The sequence below is a fragment of the Tachyglossus aculeatus genome, chromosome 26 (assembly GCF_015852505.1).
Source record: "Tachyglossus aculeatus isolate mTacAcu1 chromosome 26, mTacAcu1.pri, whole genome shotgun sequence".
NCBI lineage: Eukaryota > Metazoa > Chordata > Mammalia > Monotremata > Tachyglossidae > Tachyglossus > Tachyglossus aculeatus.
The window spans coordinates 6,807,363-6,828,317 of NC_052091.1; the positions used below are offsets into that span (position 1 = coordinate 6,807,363).

The 20,955-nt window shown below is 51.3% G+C and overlaps 2 protein-coding genes across 2 annotated transcripts; both read left to right on the forward strand.

The window, feature by feature from the left end:
- The first annotated feature begins 224 nt into the window (after positions 1–224).
- LOC119945932 (kallikrein-6-like) lies at positions 225–5,508 on the forward strand. The gene is made up of 5 exons (XM_038767226.1): positions 225–264; positions 505–661; positions 2,421–2,671; positions 4,300–4,436; positions 5,356–5,508. The coding sequence occupies exons 1-5, from the start codon at positions 225–227 to the stop codon at positions 5,506–5,508; spliced, it is 738 nt and encodes a 245-aa protein (XP_038623154.1).
- Positions 5,509–10,662: 5,154 nt separating this feature from the next.
- LOC119946056 (kallikrein-5-like) lies at positions 10,663–16,037 on the forward strand. The gene is made up of 5 exons (XM_038767435.1): positions 10,663–10,726; positions 12,257–12,410; positions 13,048–13,301; positions 15,447–15,580; positions 15,885–16,037. Exons 1-5 carry the CDS (start codon positions 10,663–10,665, stop codon positions 16,035–16,037), a joined length of 759 nt encoding a protein of 252 aa, XP_038623363.1.
- Positions 16,038–20,955: the final 4,918 nt, after the last annotated feature.

Here is a 20,955-nt window from a genome sequence, read left to right on the forward strand (position 1 = left end):
GCAGGGGCCAGGGAGAAAGGGGAGTGGATCAAAGGGGAGGGAGCAAGCTGGCGGGGTCTTGGCTTCCAAGAGGAAGGGGGTATTGATGGGGTCCAGAGTCAGGGAGAAGCAGAAAGGGGGTCCACCTACCCATGCGGGGCATCTTCTCCTCCTTAGGGGTCAGGCACTTCTCCTCTGGACTTCTGATGCGGCCCCTGTCTGCCAGTCACAGCACCAACCCCAACATGGTGCTCTTCATCTTGGCTTTGACCTTGGTGACTGCAGGTAGGAGTGGAGCGGGGTCGGGAGGCGGGAATGGCTCCACTGAGGTCGGGGAGGGGGCTCTAGGGAAAAGTTTAGAAAAGGGTAGGGGAACCAGCTGGGGGCTCTCAAAGGAGCTAGGGGGGCACATACAGTTGGTGGGAGACCTCATGGGGAAGGAGGCAGGGGTGTTCTGGGAAGCGGAGGGTGGATTCAAGCCTCCTCCCGACACCTAAGCATCCCAAGCGGGTCCTTATGTTGCAGCCACGGCCAAGGACAAGGATAAGATCACTGCGGGCGAGGGCTGCAAGGAGGACGGGCATCCATACCAGGCGGCTCTGTACCGGGGCGGGGGGCTGCTTTGTGGCGGCGTCCTCATCCACCCCGGCTGGGTCCTCACCGCTGCCCATTGCCGAAAACCGTGAGTCACTGGGGCCGGGGAGCCTGGGCGAGGGCGGGCGGAGAGTACCAGGTGACGGAGCCTCACACCTGGGACTACAGGCCAGGCTGGGCCAGGCGCTCTCTCAATTTCTCTTTCTGTCCCCCTCTTTCTGTCTCTCTTTGTCCTTCTGATGGGAGGAAATGGGCTGGGACTGCTACGGTTGCACTCAGCGCTTAGAACAGTGCCAGTGTTTAGAATAGTGCTTGGCACATAGTAAGCACTTAACAGATACCATCATCATCATCATCATCACTTCAGGAAGTGTAGACATGGCGTGGCCTAGTGGATAGAGCACAGGCCTGGGCGTCAGAAGGACCTAGGTTCTAATCGCAGCTCCAACACTTGTCTGCTCTGTGACCTTGGGCAAGTCACTTCACTTTTCTGTGCCTCAGTTCCCTCATCTGTAAAATGGGGATTATGATTATGCACCCCACGCGGGACATGGACGGTGTCCAATCTGATTATCTTGTATCTACCCCAGCACTTAGAATTTACCCCAGAGCTCAGAACAGTGCCTGGCACATAGTAAGTGCTTAACAAATATTAAAAAAAGGAAAAATCTACTTCTGTTGGATGAGGGTGGAAGGCAAAGGGAGAGGAGGACTGCACTGGTTGTGTACCCTTTATTCACCTCACTCTCAGCCCCACAGCACTTACATCTATATCTGTAGTTTGTCTTAATGTCTGTCTCCCCCTCTAGACTGCGAGCTCCTTGTGGGCAGGGAACATGGCTACCAATTCTGTTCTACTGTACTCTTCCAAGCGCTCAGTACAGTGCTCTGCACACAGTAAGTGCTCAGTAAATACTATTGATTGATTGAGGAAGGGAGCTAAGCTGGAACATTTCCTCTTGGGAGCTCTCAGTGAGGAAGAGCTCCCATCGGCATGGGTGGGTGAAGGGTGACCTTGGCCAGGGGCAGGGGATTGGAAGAATTGGCCAATGCCTAGAGAATCTTGCTCCTGCAGATCCACTGAAGATCCAGCTTGGACTAGTGGATAGAGCAGTGTGGGAGTCAGAAGGACCTGGGTTCTAGTCCCAGCTCTGCCACTTGTCTGCTGGGTGACCTTGGGAGGGTCACTTCAAATCTTCGGGTCTCTATTTCCTCATCTGTAAAATGGGGATGCAGACTGTGAGCCCCATGTGGGACAGGGATTGTGTCCAAACTGATTATCTTGTACCTACCCCGGTGCTTAGTTCAGTTCCTGGCACACAGTAAGCACTTAACAGCTTACTGAGCAGCAGCGTGGCTCAGTGGAAAGAGTCTGGGCTTTGGAGTCCGAGGTCAGGGGTTCAAATCCCGGCTCCACCAGTTGTCAGCTGTGTGCATTTGGGCAAGTCACTTCACTTCTCTGGCCCTCAGTTACCTCATCTGTAAAATGGGGATTAAGACTGTGAGCCCCCCGTGGGACAACCTGATCACCTTGTAACCTCCCCAGCGCTTAGAACGGTGCTTTGCACATAGTAAGCGCTTAATAAATGCCATCATTATTATTATTATTAAAGTGCCATAAAAAAGGGAAGGGGAGAAGTCTGCCCATCAGAGGGAGGGAGAGACGAGAACTAGGAGAGAGGAGAGGAATGGGGCGGATTCATCCCGGGAGATCTCTGTGTGACCCGGAAACCTGGAGATTGGGGGGGGATGGACAACTTGACCTTTCCGGGGTGCTGGCTGATGAGGAGAGGGTCTGAGGGCATGTGGCCCCTCGCCTCATGGCTCAACCCTCCCCTCCCCTCCAGGCAGCTGCAAGTCCTCCTGGGCAAACACAACCTGCACAGACAGGAGGGCTCCCAACAGCTGAGCCCGGTAGCCCAGCCCTTCCCTCACCCGGCCTATGACCACGGGCGCCATGACAACGACATCATGCTGCTGCGCCTGGCCCACCCTACCCCCATGTCCCGCCGCATCAAGCCCCTGCCCCTGGAGACCGACTGCAATGCCAACAGCTCCAGTTGCCTCGTTTCTGGGTGGGGCAAGACCGACGGAAAGGGTCAGTACCCAGGGAGGGGTGGAAAATGGAAACCCTCCCAGAACCGGTCTGGCCTGGGCCTCCCGCTTCTCCTGGAGACAGAAATGGGGAGGGGGTCGGGATCAGGAAAAGAGACCTTCTAGACCGTTAGCTCATTTTGGTCAGGGAATGTGTCTCTTATATTGTTATATTGTACTCTCCCAAGTGCTTAGTACAGTGCTCTGCACACAGTAAGTGCTCGTTAAATACCATTGATCGACTATTGAGTCATGGAACTAGGGACCTAGGCTGGAGTTGCTCAATAAATCAATCAGTGTTATTCATTGAGCATCTACTATGAGCAGAGCACCCTATTAAGTGCATGGGAGAGTACTGTGAGCCCCATGAGGGACGACCTAATAACCTTGTATCTACCCCAGTGCTTGGCACATAGTAAGCACTTAATAAATACCATCATTATTATTACAACAGAATCAGGAGAAATGTTGCCTGCCCATAAAGAGCTTTCAGTCTGGAGGGCTTCCAGCCTCACACTCTCTTTGTCCCTTTGATGGGAGGGAAGGAAGGGGCTGACACTGCAGCAGGAGGGACTATGGATAGACTTCAGGAAGAATCTTCTCCTTTTGGATGAGGATGGAAAACAAAGGGAGAGGAAGAGGGGAGCAGAGCTAGAGCTCTCAGTAAAGAAAGACATGGGTTGGGCTAAGCATTTATTTTTAATGGTATTTGTTAAGCACTCACTGCGTGCCAGACACAAGACAGTCAGGTTGGACACAGTTCGTGTCCCACATGGGGCTCACGGTCTTAATCCCCATTTTAAAGATGAGGGAATTGAGGCATTCATTCATTCAATCGTATTTATTGAGAACTTACTGTGTGGCAGAGCACTGTACTAAGTGCTTGATAGCGTAGTTAAGTGACTTAATAATAATAACTGTGGCATTTGTTAAGTGCCTACTATGGGCAAAGCATTATTCCGAGAGCTGGAGTAGATACAAAATAATCAAGTCTCCCATGGGGCTCACAAGTTAAGTAGGAGGGGGAACAAGCACTGAATCCCCATTTTGCAGTGTGGGAACTGAAGCCCAGAAAAGTGAAGTGACTTACCCAAGTTCACACAGCAGACAAGCGACGGAGCCGGGTACTGATCCTATGACTCCCAGGCCTGTTGTCTTTCCCCTAGGTCATGCTGCTTCTCATGACCCTGGCATGACTCTGGCCAGAGCAGGGCCTTGGATGAAGTACCATGGCCTCGTGGATAGAGCGTAGGCCTGAGAGTCGAAGGTCACGGGTTCTAATACTGGCTCCGCCACTTTTCTGCTGTGCGACCTCGGGGAAATCACTTCACTTCTCTGGGCCTCAGTTACTTCATTTGGAAAATGGGGGTTGAGACTGTGAACTCCATGTGGGACCGGGATTGTGTATTTACCCCGTTGCTTAGCACAGTGCCTGGCTCATAGTAAGTGCTTAACAAATACCAGAATTATTATTATTATTATGAATCGGCCTGTGCTTGGGAAACTCGGAAGAAACGGGGGAGGGGGCTCCCTGCTTGGCCCAGCCTGGCCTGAGGGCTGGGCCCAAGCCCAGGGGGAGATGGCAGCAGCCCAGGGTGATGCCCCAGCAGCCCGGGTGACTTTTCTCCCTAGGGGTCTACCCTGACACACTCCAATGTGCCTCAATCCACCTGGTCTCCCATGAGGCCTGTGAGCGCGCTTACCCAGGCCAGATCACGGACAACATGGTTTGTGCTGGCGAGCACGACGGAGGGAAGGACTCATGTCAGGTAAGGTGGGGGGTGCCGGGGGGCAGAGAACCTCACCACACCTGAGGCTGGGGTTACCTGGAGCCCTTCCAGGGTGGGGGGTGGGGCCGGAGAGGGGAGGCCTCTGAAGCCAAGCCCCTAAGAGGTGGAGAGTGTTAGCTCTGAGCTCAGCCCTGGGATAGGGGAGGGCTATCTATCAATCGATCAATCAATCATATTTATTGAACGCTTACTGTAGGCAGAGCACTGTCCCAAGCGATTGGGAGAGTACAATATACTAATATAACAGACGCATTCCCTGCTCACAGTGAGCTTACAGTTTAGAGGGGGAGACAGACATTCATATAAATAAATAAATGACAGATTTGGACATAAGTGCTGTGGTCCCGGCAGGGGGGATGAATAAAGGAAGTTAGGGCGGCGCAGAAGGGAGTGGGAGAAAAGGAAAAGAGGGCTTAGTCAGGGAAGGCCTCTTGGAGGAGGGGGGCCTTCAGTAAGGCTTTGAAGGTGGGGAACATGATCGTCTGTCGGATCTGAAGAGGGAGGGTGTTCCAGGCCAGAAGCAGGAGGCGGGTGAGAGGTCAGCGATGAGATAGACGAGATCGAGGTACAGTGAGAAGGTTGGCATTAGAGGAGTGAAGTGGAGTAGGAGAGTAGTGAGGTGAGGTAGGAGGGGACAAGGTGATCCAATCAGTGAGGCTCAGATCATAGGGGGAGGTGGGAGTGGGAGAGAATTTGCAGGACTGGACAAGACTCGAAGGCAAAGTGTTTAGGCTAGCAGATGGGGAGAGATCTGTGTCCGTTTGTTGTTATTTTGTCCTCTCCCAAGCACTCAGTACAGTGCTCTGCACATAGTAAGCACTCAATAAATACATCTGAATGACTGACTGCATGACATATCCCTAAGGCCTGCCTCATTCTGTCCCTGTCCCCTCCTCAGGGTGACTCAGGAGGCCCGCTAGTCTGCGGGGGGCGACTCCGCGGGCTCGTGTCGTGGGGCGAGGTTCCGTGCGGGACGGGGGAGAAGCCGGGGGTCTACACGAACGTCTGCCGCTATGTGGACTGGATCCGGAAAACGATCCGTGACAACTGACCCTCCAGAAGCCAGGCCTCCGGGTGAGAGCCCCTCCTCCCGGCCCCTCTGGCCTACTTGATGCCTCAGCCCATACCCGTGGCTTCCAATGGACTTGGATCGAGGCCTTCACTGCCTTCCCACCACCCTGTCCTGAGTGGCTCCGTCGGGGGGGTGGGCAGGACCCTCGCCTCTGGGGTTCATCTACCTCATGCATCATCGTGGGGGCCGGGGGCTCCCTGTAGGAATTGGACAGAGATAAGGAAAAGGGGGTGGGATAGTCTGTACCATGTGACTCCTCCAAAAATGTAAAATAAACATGTCTGCCTGTCTGTTCCCTGTCCCGGCTCCCTGCCTTCACCCAGCATTGGAAGCAATGTGGCTTAATTGTTGAGCCCGGGCCTAGGTGACAGAAGGACCTGGGTTCTAATCCTGGCTCTGCCACTTGTCTACTGGATTACCTTGGGCAAATTACTTCACTCTCTGGGCCTCAGCTCCGTCACCTGTAAAACGAGGATTAAGCTTGTGAGCCCCATGCGGGAAAGGGACACTGTCTAACCTAACAACCTTGTGCCTGCCCCAATATTTAGTATAGTGCCTGGCACATAGCTTAGAACAGTGCTTTGCACATAGTAAGTGCTTAATAAATGCCATCATTATTATAGTAAGTGCGTAAATGCCATTAAAAAAAAATGAAACAAGAGGGGAGAAAAAAGGGTGGCAAGAATCCAATACGAATGGCACCTGGCCTTTCCAGGCTACTAGGGTCTCCTTAGTGTACACTGTCAACAGTGTCCAGCCCCCCTCAGTGTCCACTTCACACAGCATCCACTCCTATTCAATGCCGGGGTCCCTTCAGGTTGTGACCCCCCTCAACAGTAGGAGCAATTAGCATCATCTTTGTGCCAGACACTGTACTGAGAAGCAGTGTGGCCTATTGGAAAGAGTCCAGGCCTGGGTGTCCGATGACCTGGGTTCTAATCAGGGGACTGTCAGGGGATGGGAGAAGGGCTGGTGGGAAGAAGACAGATTGGGCTAAGAAGTACATCATTCTGGGTAGGCTCTCCTGAATCCCAAAAGAAAGACGGGGCTTCTCTTGACCAGTGGATCTAGGAGAAAGAGCAGGCGACTAGGCATCAGAAGAACCCTGATGCAGCATGGAGCAATGTGTCCTAGTATATAGAGCAGGGGCCTGGGAGTGAGAAGGACCTGGGTTCTAATTCCGGCTCCTCCACTTGTCTGCTGTGTGACTGTGGGCAAGTCATTTCACTTCTCTGCACCTCAGTTACCTCATCTGTAAAGTGGGGATTAAGACTGTGCGCCCCATGTGGGATAGGGACTGTGTCCAACCTGATTAGCTTGTAACTACTCCAGCATTAGTAGAGTGTCTTGGCACATTGCAAACACTTAAAAAATACAATTAAAAACAAACCCAAAATACAAAACAAAAAAACCCTAGTCATAATACCATTGGCTTGCTGTGTTACTTTTGGCAAATCACTTGACCTCTCTGGGCCCCACTTCCCTCATCTGTAAAATGGGATTGACACCCATTCTCCCTCCCTCTTGTATTGCGAGTTGGTATGGGGCAGGGACTGTGTCTGATCTGATTTTCTTCTTAGCATAGTGCTTGACATAGAGTAAGCTCTTAAGAAATATTTTTAAAGGTAGAATGGGGAGGTTCCTGTCCTGAGATGTGATCAGATTCCTGTCATCCCAGCTGGAATCTTATGGGAGGGGAAGAGCTACAGAGGTCAGGGAGAGGACGAGTGTGTGGTCCAGTGGAAAGAGCCCAGACCGGGGAATCAGAGGACCTAGGTTCTAATCCCAGCTCTGCCAATTGTCTGCTCTGTGACTTTGGGCACATCACTTAATCTCTCTGTGCCTCAGGTCCCACATCTACAAAATGGGGATTCATTCATTCATTCAATCGTATTTATTGAGCGCTTACTGTGTGCAGAGCACCGTACTAAGCGCTTGGGAAGTACAAGTTAGCAACATATAGAGACGGTCCCTACCCAACAGTGGGCTCACAGTCTAGAAGGGGGAAACAGACAACAAAACATATTAACAAAATAAAATAAATAGAATAAATATGTACAAGTAAAATAAATAAATAAACAGAGTAATAGATACGTACAAACATATATACATATATACAGTTGGTGTGGGGAGGGGAAGGAGGTAAACTTAATATCTTCAATAAACTTAAACTGTGAGCCCATATGGGACTTGTTTATCTTGTACGTACTCCAGTACTTGGTACCGTGCTTGGCACAGTCAGCCCTTAACAAATACAGTACAACACATACAACAATTCTTATTAATTTGCTTAACTTCTCTGTGCCTCAGTTACCTCATTTGTAAAATGGGGATTAAGTCTGTGAGCCCTTTGTGGGACAAGGATTGTGTCTAACTTGATCATCTTGTATATACCCTAGCCCATAGTATGTGCCTGGGCCAGAGTAAACCCTTAAAAATCCTGTTTAACAAAAAAGAAAGGAGAGTTGAGATTTTAGGACAGGTTGGCGAGAAAGAGGAGACATAGATACCGAGATGCAGCGTGGCCTAGTGGATACAGCATAAGCCTTCGAGTCAGAAGGACCTGGGTTTTAATCCCAGCTCCACCACTGGCTTGCTGCATGACCTTGAACAAGTCACTTCACTTCTCTGTTCCTCAATTACCTCATCTGTAAAATGGGGATTAAGACCGTGAGTCCCATGTGGGACAGGAACTGTTTCCAAGCTGATTTGCTTGTATCTACCTCAGCGCTTAGAACAGTGCTTGACACATAGTAAGCACATAACAAACACCATCATCATCATCATCATTATTATTATTAGATTAAGAGAGGCAAAATAGAGATCCAGAGAGACAGGTGGAAACTTCTGTTTTGAATCAACATGGGACTGGCCTGGCAGCTGTTTTCCTCTCCTGGCTCTTTTCTCACTGGGAGCAGAAATCTCTCCAGAATGAAGTCTCCTCCTCCTCCTCCTTCATTCTGTCCTCCTCCCTCTTCTAGCCTCTCCTCTTCCCGTAACCCCCCCTCCCTCCAGCACCTGCCAGTTCCCAGACTCTGCCCTTATTCCGGACCACACCAAACATGCTAAGAATCTGCAGGGAACTTGGTTTGGGACAGAAAAGCAGGTTGAGTTCTCCTCCTGGTGCCCCTCCTTTTTCCCTCTTCTCAACCAACTCACCACACCCAGCTCTCTCCTGGTACCTAAGGACTGGGCAGGTGGGTATTTCATTCAGTAGTATTCATTCAATCATATTTATTGAACACTTACTGGGTGCAGAGCATTGTACTAAGCACTTGGGAGAGAACAAAATAACAATAAACAGACATATTCCCTTCCCATAATGAGCTTAACTCCTAGAGGGGGAAACTGACAGTAAAATAAATAGATTACAGATATATGTTGCCAACTTGTACTTCCCAAGCTCCAAGTACAGTGCTCTGCAAACAGTAAGCACTCAATAAATACAATCGCAGGGTCTTCCTGCTTAACTCCCTCTTCAAATTGGTTGGATTTCCTGGCTTGATTAGTAGTTTTCCTGGAAGGAAGCCCAAGTGTCCAAGTGCCCAAGTGCCCAAGAGTGAGAAAGAGAAGAAGGGGTGAGAGGCCTTGGTCACCTGGGTTATAATCCCAGCTCTGCTATTTGGTTACTGGATGACCTTGGGCAAGTCACTTGGCTTATCTAGACCTCATTTTACTGATCTATAAAATGGAGGTTCAATACCTGTTCTCCCTCCTCATTAATCTTTGAGTCCTGTGTGGGACGGGGGCTGATCTGCTGTATTGTATTTTACCCGAGTGTTTAGCACAGTGCTGGGAATATGGCAATTTAACAATCCCACAGTTATTATTTTTTAGGCCTCTCTGCCATTCTGTCTTGTCTCTCCCCTGCCTCCTACTGTCTCCTCCTCCTCCTCCTCCTCCTCCTCCTCCTCCTCCTCCTCCTCCCCTTTTCTGCCCACCTTCAGAATCTCCCCTTTATGACCCTCCCCTTCTTCCCAGGAGTGCATACTATGTTCCCGGCACTGTGCTAAGTGCTGAAATAGTTACAAAGTAATCAGGTTGGGGACAGTCCCTTTCCCACATGGGGAGCACAGCCTTAATCCCCATTTTACAGATGAGGTAACTTAGTCTCTGTAAAGTGAAATGATTTGCCCAGGGTCACACAGCAGACAAGTGACAGAGCCAGGATTAGAACCCAGATCCTTCTGTCTCCCAGGCCCTTGCTGTTTTCCACCAGGCCACGTTGCTTCTCCTTCCGATCCTTCCTTCCTCCCCTCTCTCCCGTGATCCCCCTCTTGCTCCCTCTTTCCCGGCTGCCCTATCTGATTCCTCCTCTTCCTCCTCCCACCCCATCCTCCATCCTGTTTCCTCGGCCATCCCTTCCTCCTCCTTGCCCTCCTCTTCCCCCTCGCCCTCTTGTTCAGGCCTCAGGTGGTGTAGACAGAGTTCTGCCTACGGTCCCAAGAAAGTCACAGTGGTTTCTGGAGGGATGGAGGTAGGGTATATGGGGAAAGGACCCGTGCTCCCTTGCGCCCCGGTTATCCTGAACATCTAAGCCAGTAGCCGGTTTGGCCCGGTCTGGCGGCCAGGGGTGGCATCTCGAAACCGGGCGGGTAACAGGGTTGGGGGCGGAGGGGCTCCTCCCCGGGATGGGAGGGAGTTCCCCCCTCAGGGGGCCTGGGCACCTCATTCCCAGGGAATGTGCCCACGGTCCCAGTGGCTATAAGGCAGTGGGGCGGGAGGCGAGCAAGGAAGAAGAGGGTGAGCAGCAGGGCTCCCTCAGGAGAGCCAAGACCCCATCCTTGCCCCTTGTGGGAAGGTCTGCCAAGACCCCAACTCTCTCTGCCCCTGTCCAGCCCCCTGCCTCAGCCTTTCTCTGGCTTGCCCTCCTCTCTGGGGGACTGGGCTCTGTCCCACCCCCTGTTTTTCCTCCTGGGATATCTTCTGGGCAGGATTCCCAGCTTCCCTCCCCACCGAGCCCTCCAACTCTGCCCCTGGCTTGCTGTGGTCCCTGCAAGCCCCCTTTCCCCCCAAACGAAGGGGCAGAACCGGGGCAGAGTTCACAGGGCCCAGAGCCTAGGGGTCCCCTGCAGGGAGGGGCCAGAGAGGTCCAGACCATCTGCGCTCCCCCTCTGCAGAACTTGGACCACCATGGCTGGGGCGGTGACTGTGGCCACTTGGCTACTGACCACAGCGATGATCCTGATTAGCACAGGTAGAGGTGGAGGTTCTGTGTAAGTGTGTGTGGATATGTGTCTCTGCCTGTGGGGGTCCGTGTGTATGACTGTAGGAAGAACTGTGGGTCTGGGTGTGGGTGTGAGATTGTGTGTGTGTGTGTGTATGTGTGTGTGTGTATCTCAGGGAGGGAATATATGCCCTGGTAGTTCTGGGTGTGTATGTGTGTGCATGCGTGTGTTTTTGTATCTTAGGACATGGATGTATGCTTTAGTTGTTCTCTAAGTAAGTTCTGGTCATGTGAGTGTCTTTTTGTGTGTGTTCACTCATTCATTCAGTCATAGTTGTTGAGCGCTTAGTCTGTGCAAAGCACTGTACTAAGTGCCTGGGAGAGTACGATAGAACAACAGTCACATTCCCTGCCCATATTATGTCCAGCTGTTTGTATAAGTGTTTGTGCACGTCTCTGTCCCTGGGCCCCAGGAAATAATAATAATGATGGCATTTGTTAAGCCCTTGCTATGTTCCAGGCACTGTACTAAGCGCTGGAGTGGATACAAGCAAATCAAATTGGAAGCGGTCCCTGTCCTCCTGTGGGGTTCACAGCCTCAATCCCCATATTCCAGGTGAGATAACTGAGGCACAGAGAAGTGAAGAGACTTGCCCAGGGTCACACAGCAGACAGGTGGCGGAGCCGGAATGAGAACCCATGACCTTCTGATTCCCAGGCTCATGCTCTACCCACTACGCCATACTGAAGAGTGGGGGTGAGGGTTGGGCAGGGAGATCTGAACCCAACCACTCAGGGAGGCGGAGCAGTTGCAAACAGATGCTCTGGCCCTGCTGCTCAGTTAGGCAGGTGCAGCAGGGCACACGGATAAACCACACACACACACACACACACACACGCGTGCGCGCGCGCACACACACACACACACATACACACATATGCACAACCCTACCCCCAGATTCAGATTGGGTCTGGGTCTCTACAAAGTTCTCCCTGGGTATTGGGCAGATTGGTCCATGTTGGGGTTGGGAGGCTGTTGGGGGGCTGGTTTGGAGGGAGTTTGGGGATGACCAGATTACCGTGTGGCGGTAGATTTGAAGACGGCGGGGGGAATCGGGGATTGATAAATTTGTCAGGGGGGTTCTCCTCTTGGTACATCTGGAGTGTGGCAGGAGGTGCTAGGTGGGGGTGAAGGGAAGTTTGAAGGCGAGCAGACAGGCAAGGTTAAGGGGGAGGTGCACAACCTCACCCCCAGAGTCGGATTGGGTCTGGGCAACGATCCAGCCTAAAGAACACGGTAGGTTAGACCTGACCGGTTGCCGCGCTTGTCATGGTTCTGCCGGGGCCTGGTCCGGTCTAGTGTGGATGAGATGAGCAGGACTCAGCCCAACGCTTCCCCCCTGTTCCCCGCCACCCCTGCCCCTCCCCTGCCTGCTCTGCCCACTGCTGACCTCAATCCTCTCAGGCTCCATTCCCCTATATCCCAGGTCCTGAGTCTGCCATCTTCTGGACCCCACCCCAGCACCTGATCCCCCTTTCCTCTCTCTCTCGCTTTCCCAGAGGGGAGGGAGGAAATCCGCATCATCAACGGGACGGAGTGTCCTCGCCACTCTCACCCGTGGCAGGTGGTGCTTTTCTTGGGCCAGAGGCTCTACTGCGGGGCTGTCCTGGTGCACAGGCAATGGCTTCTGACCGCTGCCCACTGCCGGAAGCCGTGAGTGACCCATGGCAGATGGGGGTGTGGGGGAGGGCCACCGGTCCATGGATGGATGGGTGGACGGATGGGCAGGTGGATGGAAGGATGGACAGATGGATGGCTCAGGGTGCTGGTGGTAGGAGGGGCTGGCTCACTGGGGGAGAAGTGGGAGGAAGGGAGGATGAAGAAGATGGGATGGGATGTGGTCAAGAGGAGTGGCCTGGGTCATTTGGGGGCATTGGGGGAGCTGGTTCAGTGGAGGGGAGTCTGTGGAGATTTTGAGGGCAACCGGACTGGCGAGTGGTTGAAGACAGCAGGGGCAAACCTAAGATTTATCATTTTGCGGGGGAGGTCTCTACACAGTTCTCCCTGGGTATTGGGCAGATTGGTCCATGTTGGGGTTGGGAGGCTGTTGAGGGGCTGGTTTGGAGGGAGTTTGGGGATGACCAGACTACCGTATGGGGGTAGATTTGAAAATGGTGGGGGGAATCGAGGATTGATAAATTTGTCGGGGGGTTCTCCTCTTAGTACATCCGGGGTGCGGCAGGAGGTGCAGGGCAGGGGTGAAGGGAAGTTTGAAGGTGAGCAGACAGGCAAGGTTAAGGGGGAGGTTTGAAGATGTCTGGGGACTGGGGGCTTGGGGGTGTCACCGCAGTTCGTACTTGGTGCAGCTGGGCCGCCACAGGCTCCAGGAGATGGAGCTGACAACACAGCTGCGCAAGGGGATCCTCACCATCCCCCACCCCAAATACTCTCACCCCAAGCATGACAACGATCTCATGCTGATCAAGCTGGGGCAGCCGGTCCGGCTGACGGCTGATGTGAAGCCCATCGGCCTCTCCTCCCGCTGCCCTTCGGCCGGAACCCGCTGCCTCGCCTCTGGCTGGGGCACCACGAGAAGCCCTCAAGGTTAGGGGGTGCAGACAGAGGCTACGGGGGACAGGGGTGGGAAAGGAGGGCCCGAAAGGGACGGTGGCATTGGGCACCGGGGCCACGTTGGTCTGGGTCTAGCTCCAGGCCGCTGACCCGGAGCATGGGTGGAGCTGGACTGTAAGCTCTGGGAGGGCAGGACCGTCACTTTCCCTTCTTCGATACCATCCCCTAATAATAATGATGGCATTCGTTAAGCACTTACTATGTGCAAAGCACTGTTCTAAGTGCTGGGGAGGATACAAGGTGATCAAGTTGTCCCACGTGGGGCTCACAGTCTTCATCCCCATTTTACAGATGAGGGAACTGAGGCACAGAGAAGTGAAGTGACTTGCCCAAAGTCACACAGCTGACAAGTGGCAAAGCCGGGATTTGAACCCATGACCTCTGACTCCCAAGCCTATGCTCTTTCCACTGAGCCATGCTGCTTCTCAGCGTGCTGAGAAGGGTACTACTCCTAATGGGAGTAGCACATTGCTCCAGACCCTGGTCTGGGAATCAGAAGGACCTGAAATCTAATCCTAGCTCTGCCTCTTGTCTGCTGTGTGACCTTGGGCAAGTCACTTCATTTCTCTGTGCCTCAGTCACTTCATCTGTAAAATGCTGATTAAGACTATGAACCCCTTGTGACACAGGGACTGTGTCCAACCTGATTAGCTTGTATCTACCCCGATGCTTAGTACAGTGCCTGGCATATAGTAAGTGCTTAACAAATACTACAATTATTATTATTATTGAGACACTCAATAAATGCAGATGATCCTGAGCAGAGGGGTTATGTTTCTCTGTCTCTACCCTGTTTGTCTCTCCGCCCCTCTCTATATTTCATCTTTCTCGCTCTGTCTCTGTGTCCCGCCTCTGTAATAATAATAGTATAATAATATTCATAATAGTTAATCGCTGTGATGAGAAGCATCATGGCCCAGAGGATAGAGCACAGGCCTGAGAGTCCGAAGGACCTGGGTTCTCATCCTGGTTCTACCACTGTCTGCTGTGTAACCTTCGGCAGTAATAATAAATAATGATGGCATTTGTTAAGCGCTTACTATGTGCAAAGCACTGTTCTAAGCGCTGGGGGGATACAAGGTGATCAGGTTGTCCCATGTGGGGCTCACAATCTTAATCCCCATTTACAGAGTGAGGTAACTGAGGCTCAGAGAAGTTAAGTGACTTGCCCAAGGTCACACAGCAGACATGTGGCAGAGCCGAGATTCGAACCCATGACTTCTGACTCCCAAGCCCGGGCTCTTTCCACTGAGCCACGCTGCTTCTTCACTCTCTGTGCCTCAGTTATCCTGTCCATAAATTGAGGATTAAGACTGTGAGTCCCACGTAGAACATGAACTGTGTCCAACCTGATTAGCTTATATCTAACCCAGCGCTTAGTACAAGGCCTGGCACATAGTAAGCTCTTAATAAATATCATAAAAAAGATAAAATAATCTGGTCAGACACCATCCTTTTCCCACGTGGTGTTCCCAGGCTAAGTGGCCAGGGAACAGGCATTGAATCTCCTCTTTACCATCAATCAGTTAGTCAATCAGTGGTATTTATTGAACGCTTATTGTGTACTAAGTGCTTGGGAGAGTACGATATAACAAAATTGACAGTCACCTTTCCTGCTCGCAAGGAGTTTACAGTCTGGAGAAGGAGATACACATTAATATAAATCACTAAATTATGGATATGTACATAAGTGTTATGGGGCTGAGGAAACAGATGAGAAACTGAGGCACAGAGAAAATAAGTGACTTCCCCAACATCACACAGTAGGCAAGTGGTGGGGCCAGGCCTAGATCACAGGTACCCTCATGTCTGGGCCCTGACTCTTTCCATTAGGCCACACTGCTTCCCTGTCTGTCTGGCTCTGTGTCCCTGCCTCTGTCCCTCTCTGCCTTTTTATCCTTGGGTTTGCTTATGTCTCATCTCAGTCAGTCAGTCAGTCGTATTTATTGAGTGCTTACTATGTGCAGAACACTGTACTAAGCGCTTGGTAAAGTACGGTATAACAATATATCAGAGCCATTCCCTGCCCACAACGAGCTGTGTGTGTCCGTCTCTGCCTCCATCTCTGCCCCGGCCCAACCGTGTCTCTGAGTCTCCCCACACTCCTTCCCATTGCAGTCAGTTATCCCAAGGCCCTGCAGTGCGTCAACATCACGATCCTGTCCAAGGAGGCCTGCCAGGCTGCCTACCCCGGGATGATCACAGAGAGCATGCTCTGCGCTGGCGACCGAACTGGTAAAGACTCATGTCAGGTGAGAGGCGAACCCAAGTGTGGCGGAGTTGGCTTCCTCCCCTCGGCTCCCTACGAGGCCAGAGTCGGGGAGAGAGGAGGGGGGAACCTCTGAGGTTCAGGCCCCGGGGTGGAAGGGAGATGGGGGCGGAGTGGTGGTTGGAGCAGAGCTCAGACCCCACCCTGGGTGGAGGAAGGAATCAATCAATCAGTCAATCGTATTTATTGAGCGCTTACTGTGTGCAGAGCACTGTACTAAGCGCTTGAAGTTTCCGAGACTCAGGCCAGGCTGTTTCTCTGTCTCTCTTTCTCTCTCCCCATCGCAGGGTGACTCGGGGGGACCCCTGGTCTGTGATGGAACCCTGCAGGGGCTGGTGTCCTGGGGAGACTTTCCTTGCGCCAAGCCCAACCGCCCTGGCGTCTATACCAAACTCTGCCTTTTCACCAAATGGATCCAGGATACAATCAAATCCCACTGACCGCCCGCATCCATCTCTCTGCACTGCACTCTGGGGAGGTCCAGATCCAGAGTCCCTACCCGGGCACAACCAGCCTGCCTCCCAGTTGCTGGCTCTCTCACTATCCCTGGGTCCCTCCAGAGAGGCGAGCACTGTCTCCCCCAAAGCAATCCCCTACCCCCTGCTCCCCCCATAATCCACTGAAGTCACCCCCTCAAAGCCACCCCTTTTTTTGAGCATCAGAGAGCCGTACAGCCACCTAGTGGACTGGTCTACTAGGTCTTATTTTATTTTGTTAGTATGTTTGGTTTTATTCTCTGTCTCCCCCTTTTAGACTGTGAGCCCACTGTTGGGCAGGGACTGTCTCTATATGTTGCCAATTTGTACTTCCCAAGCGCTTAGTATAGTGCTATGCACACAGTAAGCGCTCAATAAATACGATTGATGATGATGATGATGATGATGGTCTAGGTCGGGGAAATGAGACACCTGGGTTCCTCAGTCTCCCCAGGCTGGAATGGAGTCCGCTTCTCAATCGACCAAGGTATTTATTGAACGCTTACTCTATTAAGAATCTGGGAGAGCACAATAGAGCTGGCGGCCACCAACCCTCCCCTCGAGGAGCTTCTGCCCAGGAAAGATTTTCCAACAGTCTGCACTTCCCAGTTCTCTGAGCCCCTCCCAATAAACACCCTTAAGGGAAATAAGGCCGATTTGGCCAAGGGAGATGGGAGTTGGGGTGGTAATGGTGCTCCACGCTTCTGCCTACCACTGGCTTTGGTGGTCCCTGGCACAGGTTTAATTTAACCAGCAAAATCAAAGATAGCCCCCCCCCTTCCCCCAAACATTGCTTGAGAAAGTTCTGCTATTTATGTTTTATAAAAATTTTAAATTCCAGAGAGGAAAACATTTCTGCGTTAAAAAAAATAAATAGTTTATGTAGACAGTCTTATTAGGTTTTGTTTCTCTTATGCACCAAAGAGCGCAAGGTGAGTTCATCAGAAATATAGTAAAAGAAGGAAGGTCGGCGGAAAAGATCAATACCAATAATCCTAGGTTTAAAATCCCAAATGGATGGGTTTTTTTTTTTGGCTTTTGGAAATGGAAAAGGGTTTAATTACATCAGAAAATGATATTTCCTTCCAAACTCGTCGTTGCACATGCATGAAAAATGTATGCTCCCCATACAATCATGTGGGATGTCAAAGTATATTAAAAATTCCTGCAGAGACAGCCATGTTTGGAAATGCCATTGGAAAATGATCTGCCTTCAGCTTAGGATAAATCATGCCGATGACAGGCTCTTCCATGTCTGATATAATAAGATGAAGGTCATATAGGAGGCCTCAGAGACCCGACGGAAACAAACCAGTCTAATCCCAGATGGGGTCCCTGCGATCCCTAAAATGACAAACGAGGGTGAGGAGAATCCTAACAGAGGCCTTACAATCACAAACCAAGCAGAGCCCATTCTGAGCTCAGACCTAATCAGAAAAAAAGCTCAGAGACAAGTTTCTGCATAATAATAACAATTGTAGCATTTGTTAAGCACTTACTATGCAGCAGGCACTGTACTAAGCCCTTGGGGTGGCTACTCGTAAATTGGGATGGACACAGTCTCTGTCCCATGTGGAGCTCACAGTCTTGAGTCCCATTTTACAGATGAAGCAACTGAGGCACAGAGAAGTGAAATGACTTGCCTAAGGCCACAGAGCAGACAAGTGGTAGGGTTGGGATTAGAACCCACAATCTTAATAATAACTGTGGTATTTGTTAAGCACTTACTATGTGCCAAGCACTGTATTAAGCACTCAGGAGGATCCAAGCAGATCAGGTTGGACACAGTCCCTGTCCCACGTGGAACTCACAGTCCTCCCATGTGGGGCTGACAGTCTCAATCCCCATTTTGCAGACGAGGGCACAGAGAAGTAACGCGTCTTGCCCAAGGTCACACAGCAGACAAGTGACGGAGCCGGAATTAGAACCCATGACCTCCTGACTCCCATGCTCGAGCTCTATTCACTATATATGCTGCTTCTAGCATCTCACCCCCATCTTTGCTTGTGGTGAGTGAGAGGCCTCTCTCCCTCTGTCTCTCCATCTCTCCCAGCCTCTCCCTCTGTCTCCGAGCCTTTTTCCATCCCTGTTTCTGGGTCTCCACATCAGGCACTGTTACTCTAATCCCTGGTCCTCAGATAACTTGGTTTTGAGGGGGTCGAAGAGGGGAAGAAGTCTCCCTCTGTGTCTCTCACGATCTCTTTGGTCCTTTTCCATCTCTCTGTCTCTCCTCAACCCCCGCCCCAACATCCTCACCTCCGCAAGGGCCTGCCCGCTGGCCCTGGCCGCGACCTGCCCGGTGACCAGTGACGTCACTCCAACGTCGCTGTCTGATTGGCTAGCTCACAAGCCCGGTGTATTAAATGACCCCTGGAGCAGGTAAAAAAACGGGGCACACTTTCCCTCTGCCCCGCTCAGTCCTAGAAATTGGTGTTTGGGGGGGTTGTTTTTGCTTTGCTTTGGGCTTTTTTCGGGGGGACAGCTAACCTGTTCAGCAGGGAGACCCGACCAAGCAGCGCAGTTTTAATAATAAGAATAATAATTATGGTATTTGTTAAGCGCTTACTATATGCACTAAGCGCTGGGGTGGATACAAGCAGATCGGGTTGGACACAGTCCCTGTACCACGTGGGGCTCACCATCTCAATCCCCATTTTGCAGATGAGGGAACTGAGGCCCAGAGAAGTGAAGTGACTTGCCCAAGGTCACACAGGTGAAGCCTGGATTAGAACCCATGACCTTCTGACTCTCAGTCCCGGGCTCGATCCACTAGGCCACGCTGCTTCACGTTCTCCGAAGCACCACTTTTGTGCTGCTACACGTTTTGTGTAAACAAATGTCAAAAAGTTCCCAAGCTCGCCAGGTCGGGACAAAGCTGGTTTTCCGAGTCTCCTTGTTTGCACGAACACCCCAAGGTCACGATTCGCGCTGTACAATCAATCAGGAGTATTTACTGAGCGTCCACTACTCTGTGCAGAGCACAGTACCGAGCGCTCGCTATTCCCCGAGGCGGGGTTTCCATGCACATTTTTATTTGCGTTTTTTAAAAAACCTCAGCGGGGGCGGGGAGGGACACCCCTATTTTTCTGGGGATCCAGGGCCCCGGTCCCTAATCCCGTCCACCTCCCTCCCTCCCTGTTCTGTCCCTGGCACATCCTTCCCTTTTCATTCAATCGTATTTATTGAGCGCTCACTACATTCCCTTCCCCTCCCCTGTCTCTTCTCCCCATCTCCGTTCCGCTTCACCTCTCTTTCTCTCTCTCCCCGGGGCAACATTGGCACCACTATTTCCTTCCCGGAGCTCCAACCGTAGAGGCCAAGGAAAACCGGGTGGGTGCGGGGAGGGGAAAAAGAGTCAGACCCAAAGGAGGCCAAGAGGAACGGAGCCTGGAGCTGAAGTAAGAAGAAAAAATGGGGAGAGATAAGGAGTTGCTGACCTTTCCAGCTCCCCAAGCCACCACCAACCCAGGCTGGTGCAACAGAACCTGGGATAACTGAGGTCCCGGCTCGATTCACTCAATCAGTGGTGTTAATTAATAATAATAATAATAATAGTGGTATTTGTTAACCACTTACTATGTGCCAGGCACTGTTAAGAGCTGAGGTGGATACAAGCACATCCCTGTCCCACCTGGGGTTCACCCTGTTATACATTTTACAGATGAGGTAACTGAGGCAAGGAGAAGTGAAGCAACTTGCCCAAGGTCACACAGCAGACAGGTGGCAGAGTCGGAGTTAGAACCCACGGTCTTCTGACTCCCATGCTGGTGTTCTATCTATCCACTACACCATATTGCTTCTCCTGTGCTGTTTAGAAAGCACTCAGTAGCGTGCAGATCACTGTACAAAGCACTTGAGAGGGTACAGTACTGTAGATAGTCATGACCCAGGCCTATGAAGTGTTTATAGTCTAGTGGGGTGGGACAGATATTAAAATAAATTATGTTCGGAGAAGCCACAGAGTATAAGGACATGGATATAGTAATAATAATAATAATAATGATGATGGCATTTATTAAGCGCTTACTATGTGCAAAGCACTGTTCCAAGCACTGGGGAGGTTACACGGTGATCAGGTTGTCCCACGGGGGGCTCACAGTCTTAATCCTCATTTTACAGATGAGGTAACTGAGGCCCAGAGAAGCTAAGTGACTTGCCCAAAATCACACAGCTGACAATTGGCGGAGCCAGGATTTGAACGCATGACCTCTGACTCCTAAGCCCGGGCTCTTTCCACTGAGCCACGCTGCTTCTATATGAGATACAGATAGGAGAGGAGGTAGGGGGAATGAGGGGCTTAGTCGGGAAAGGCCTCTGGGTGGAGATATGACTTTAATAAGACTTTAAAAGTGGGGAGAGTGATCTTCTGTTGATTATGAACCAAACAGAAACTCCCTACTATTGGCTTTCAAACACTTAGTCACCTTGCCCCCTCCTATCTTACCTTGCTGATTTCCTACTACAATTCAGCCTGCACATTTTGCTCCCTTAATGCCAATCTGTTCACTGTACCTCGATCTTGTCAATCTCACCGCTGATCCCTCGCCCACATCCTGCTCTGGCCTAGAGCTCCCTCCACCTTCATTTTCAACAGATCATCACTCGCCCCACCTTCAAAGCCTTATTAAAATGACACCTTCTCCAAGAGACCTTTCCTGACTAAGTTCTCATTTCCCCTACTCCCTCCCACTTCTGCATCACCCTGCACTTGGATTCACACCCTTTATTCACCCCAAATTCATCCCCAGAGCACTTATGCCCATATCTGTAACTTAGTTTAATGTCTGTCTCCCCACCAAGACTGTAAGCTCCTTGTGGTCAGGGAACATATCTAACAACACTGTTGTATTGTTAAAAAAAATGGTATTTGTTAAGCACTTAC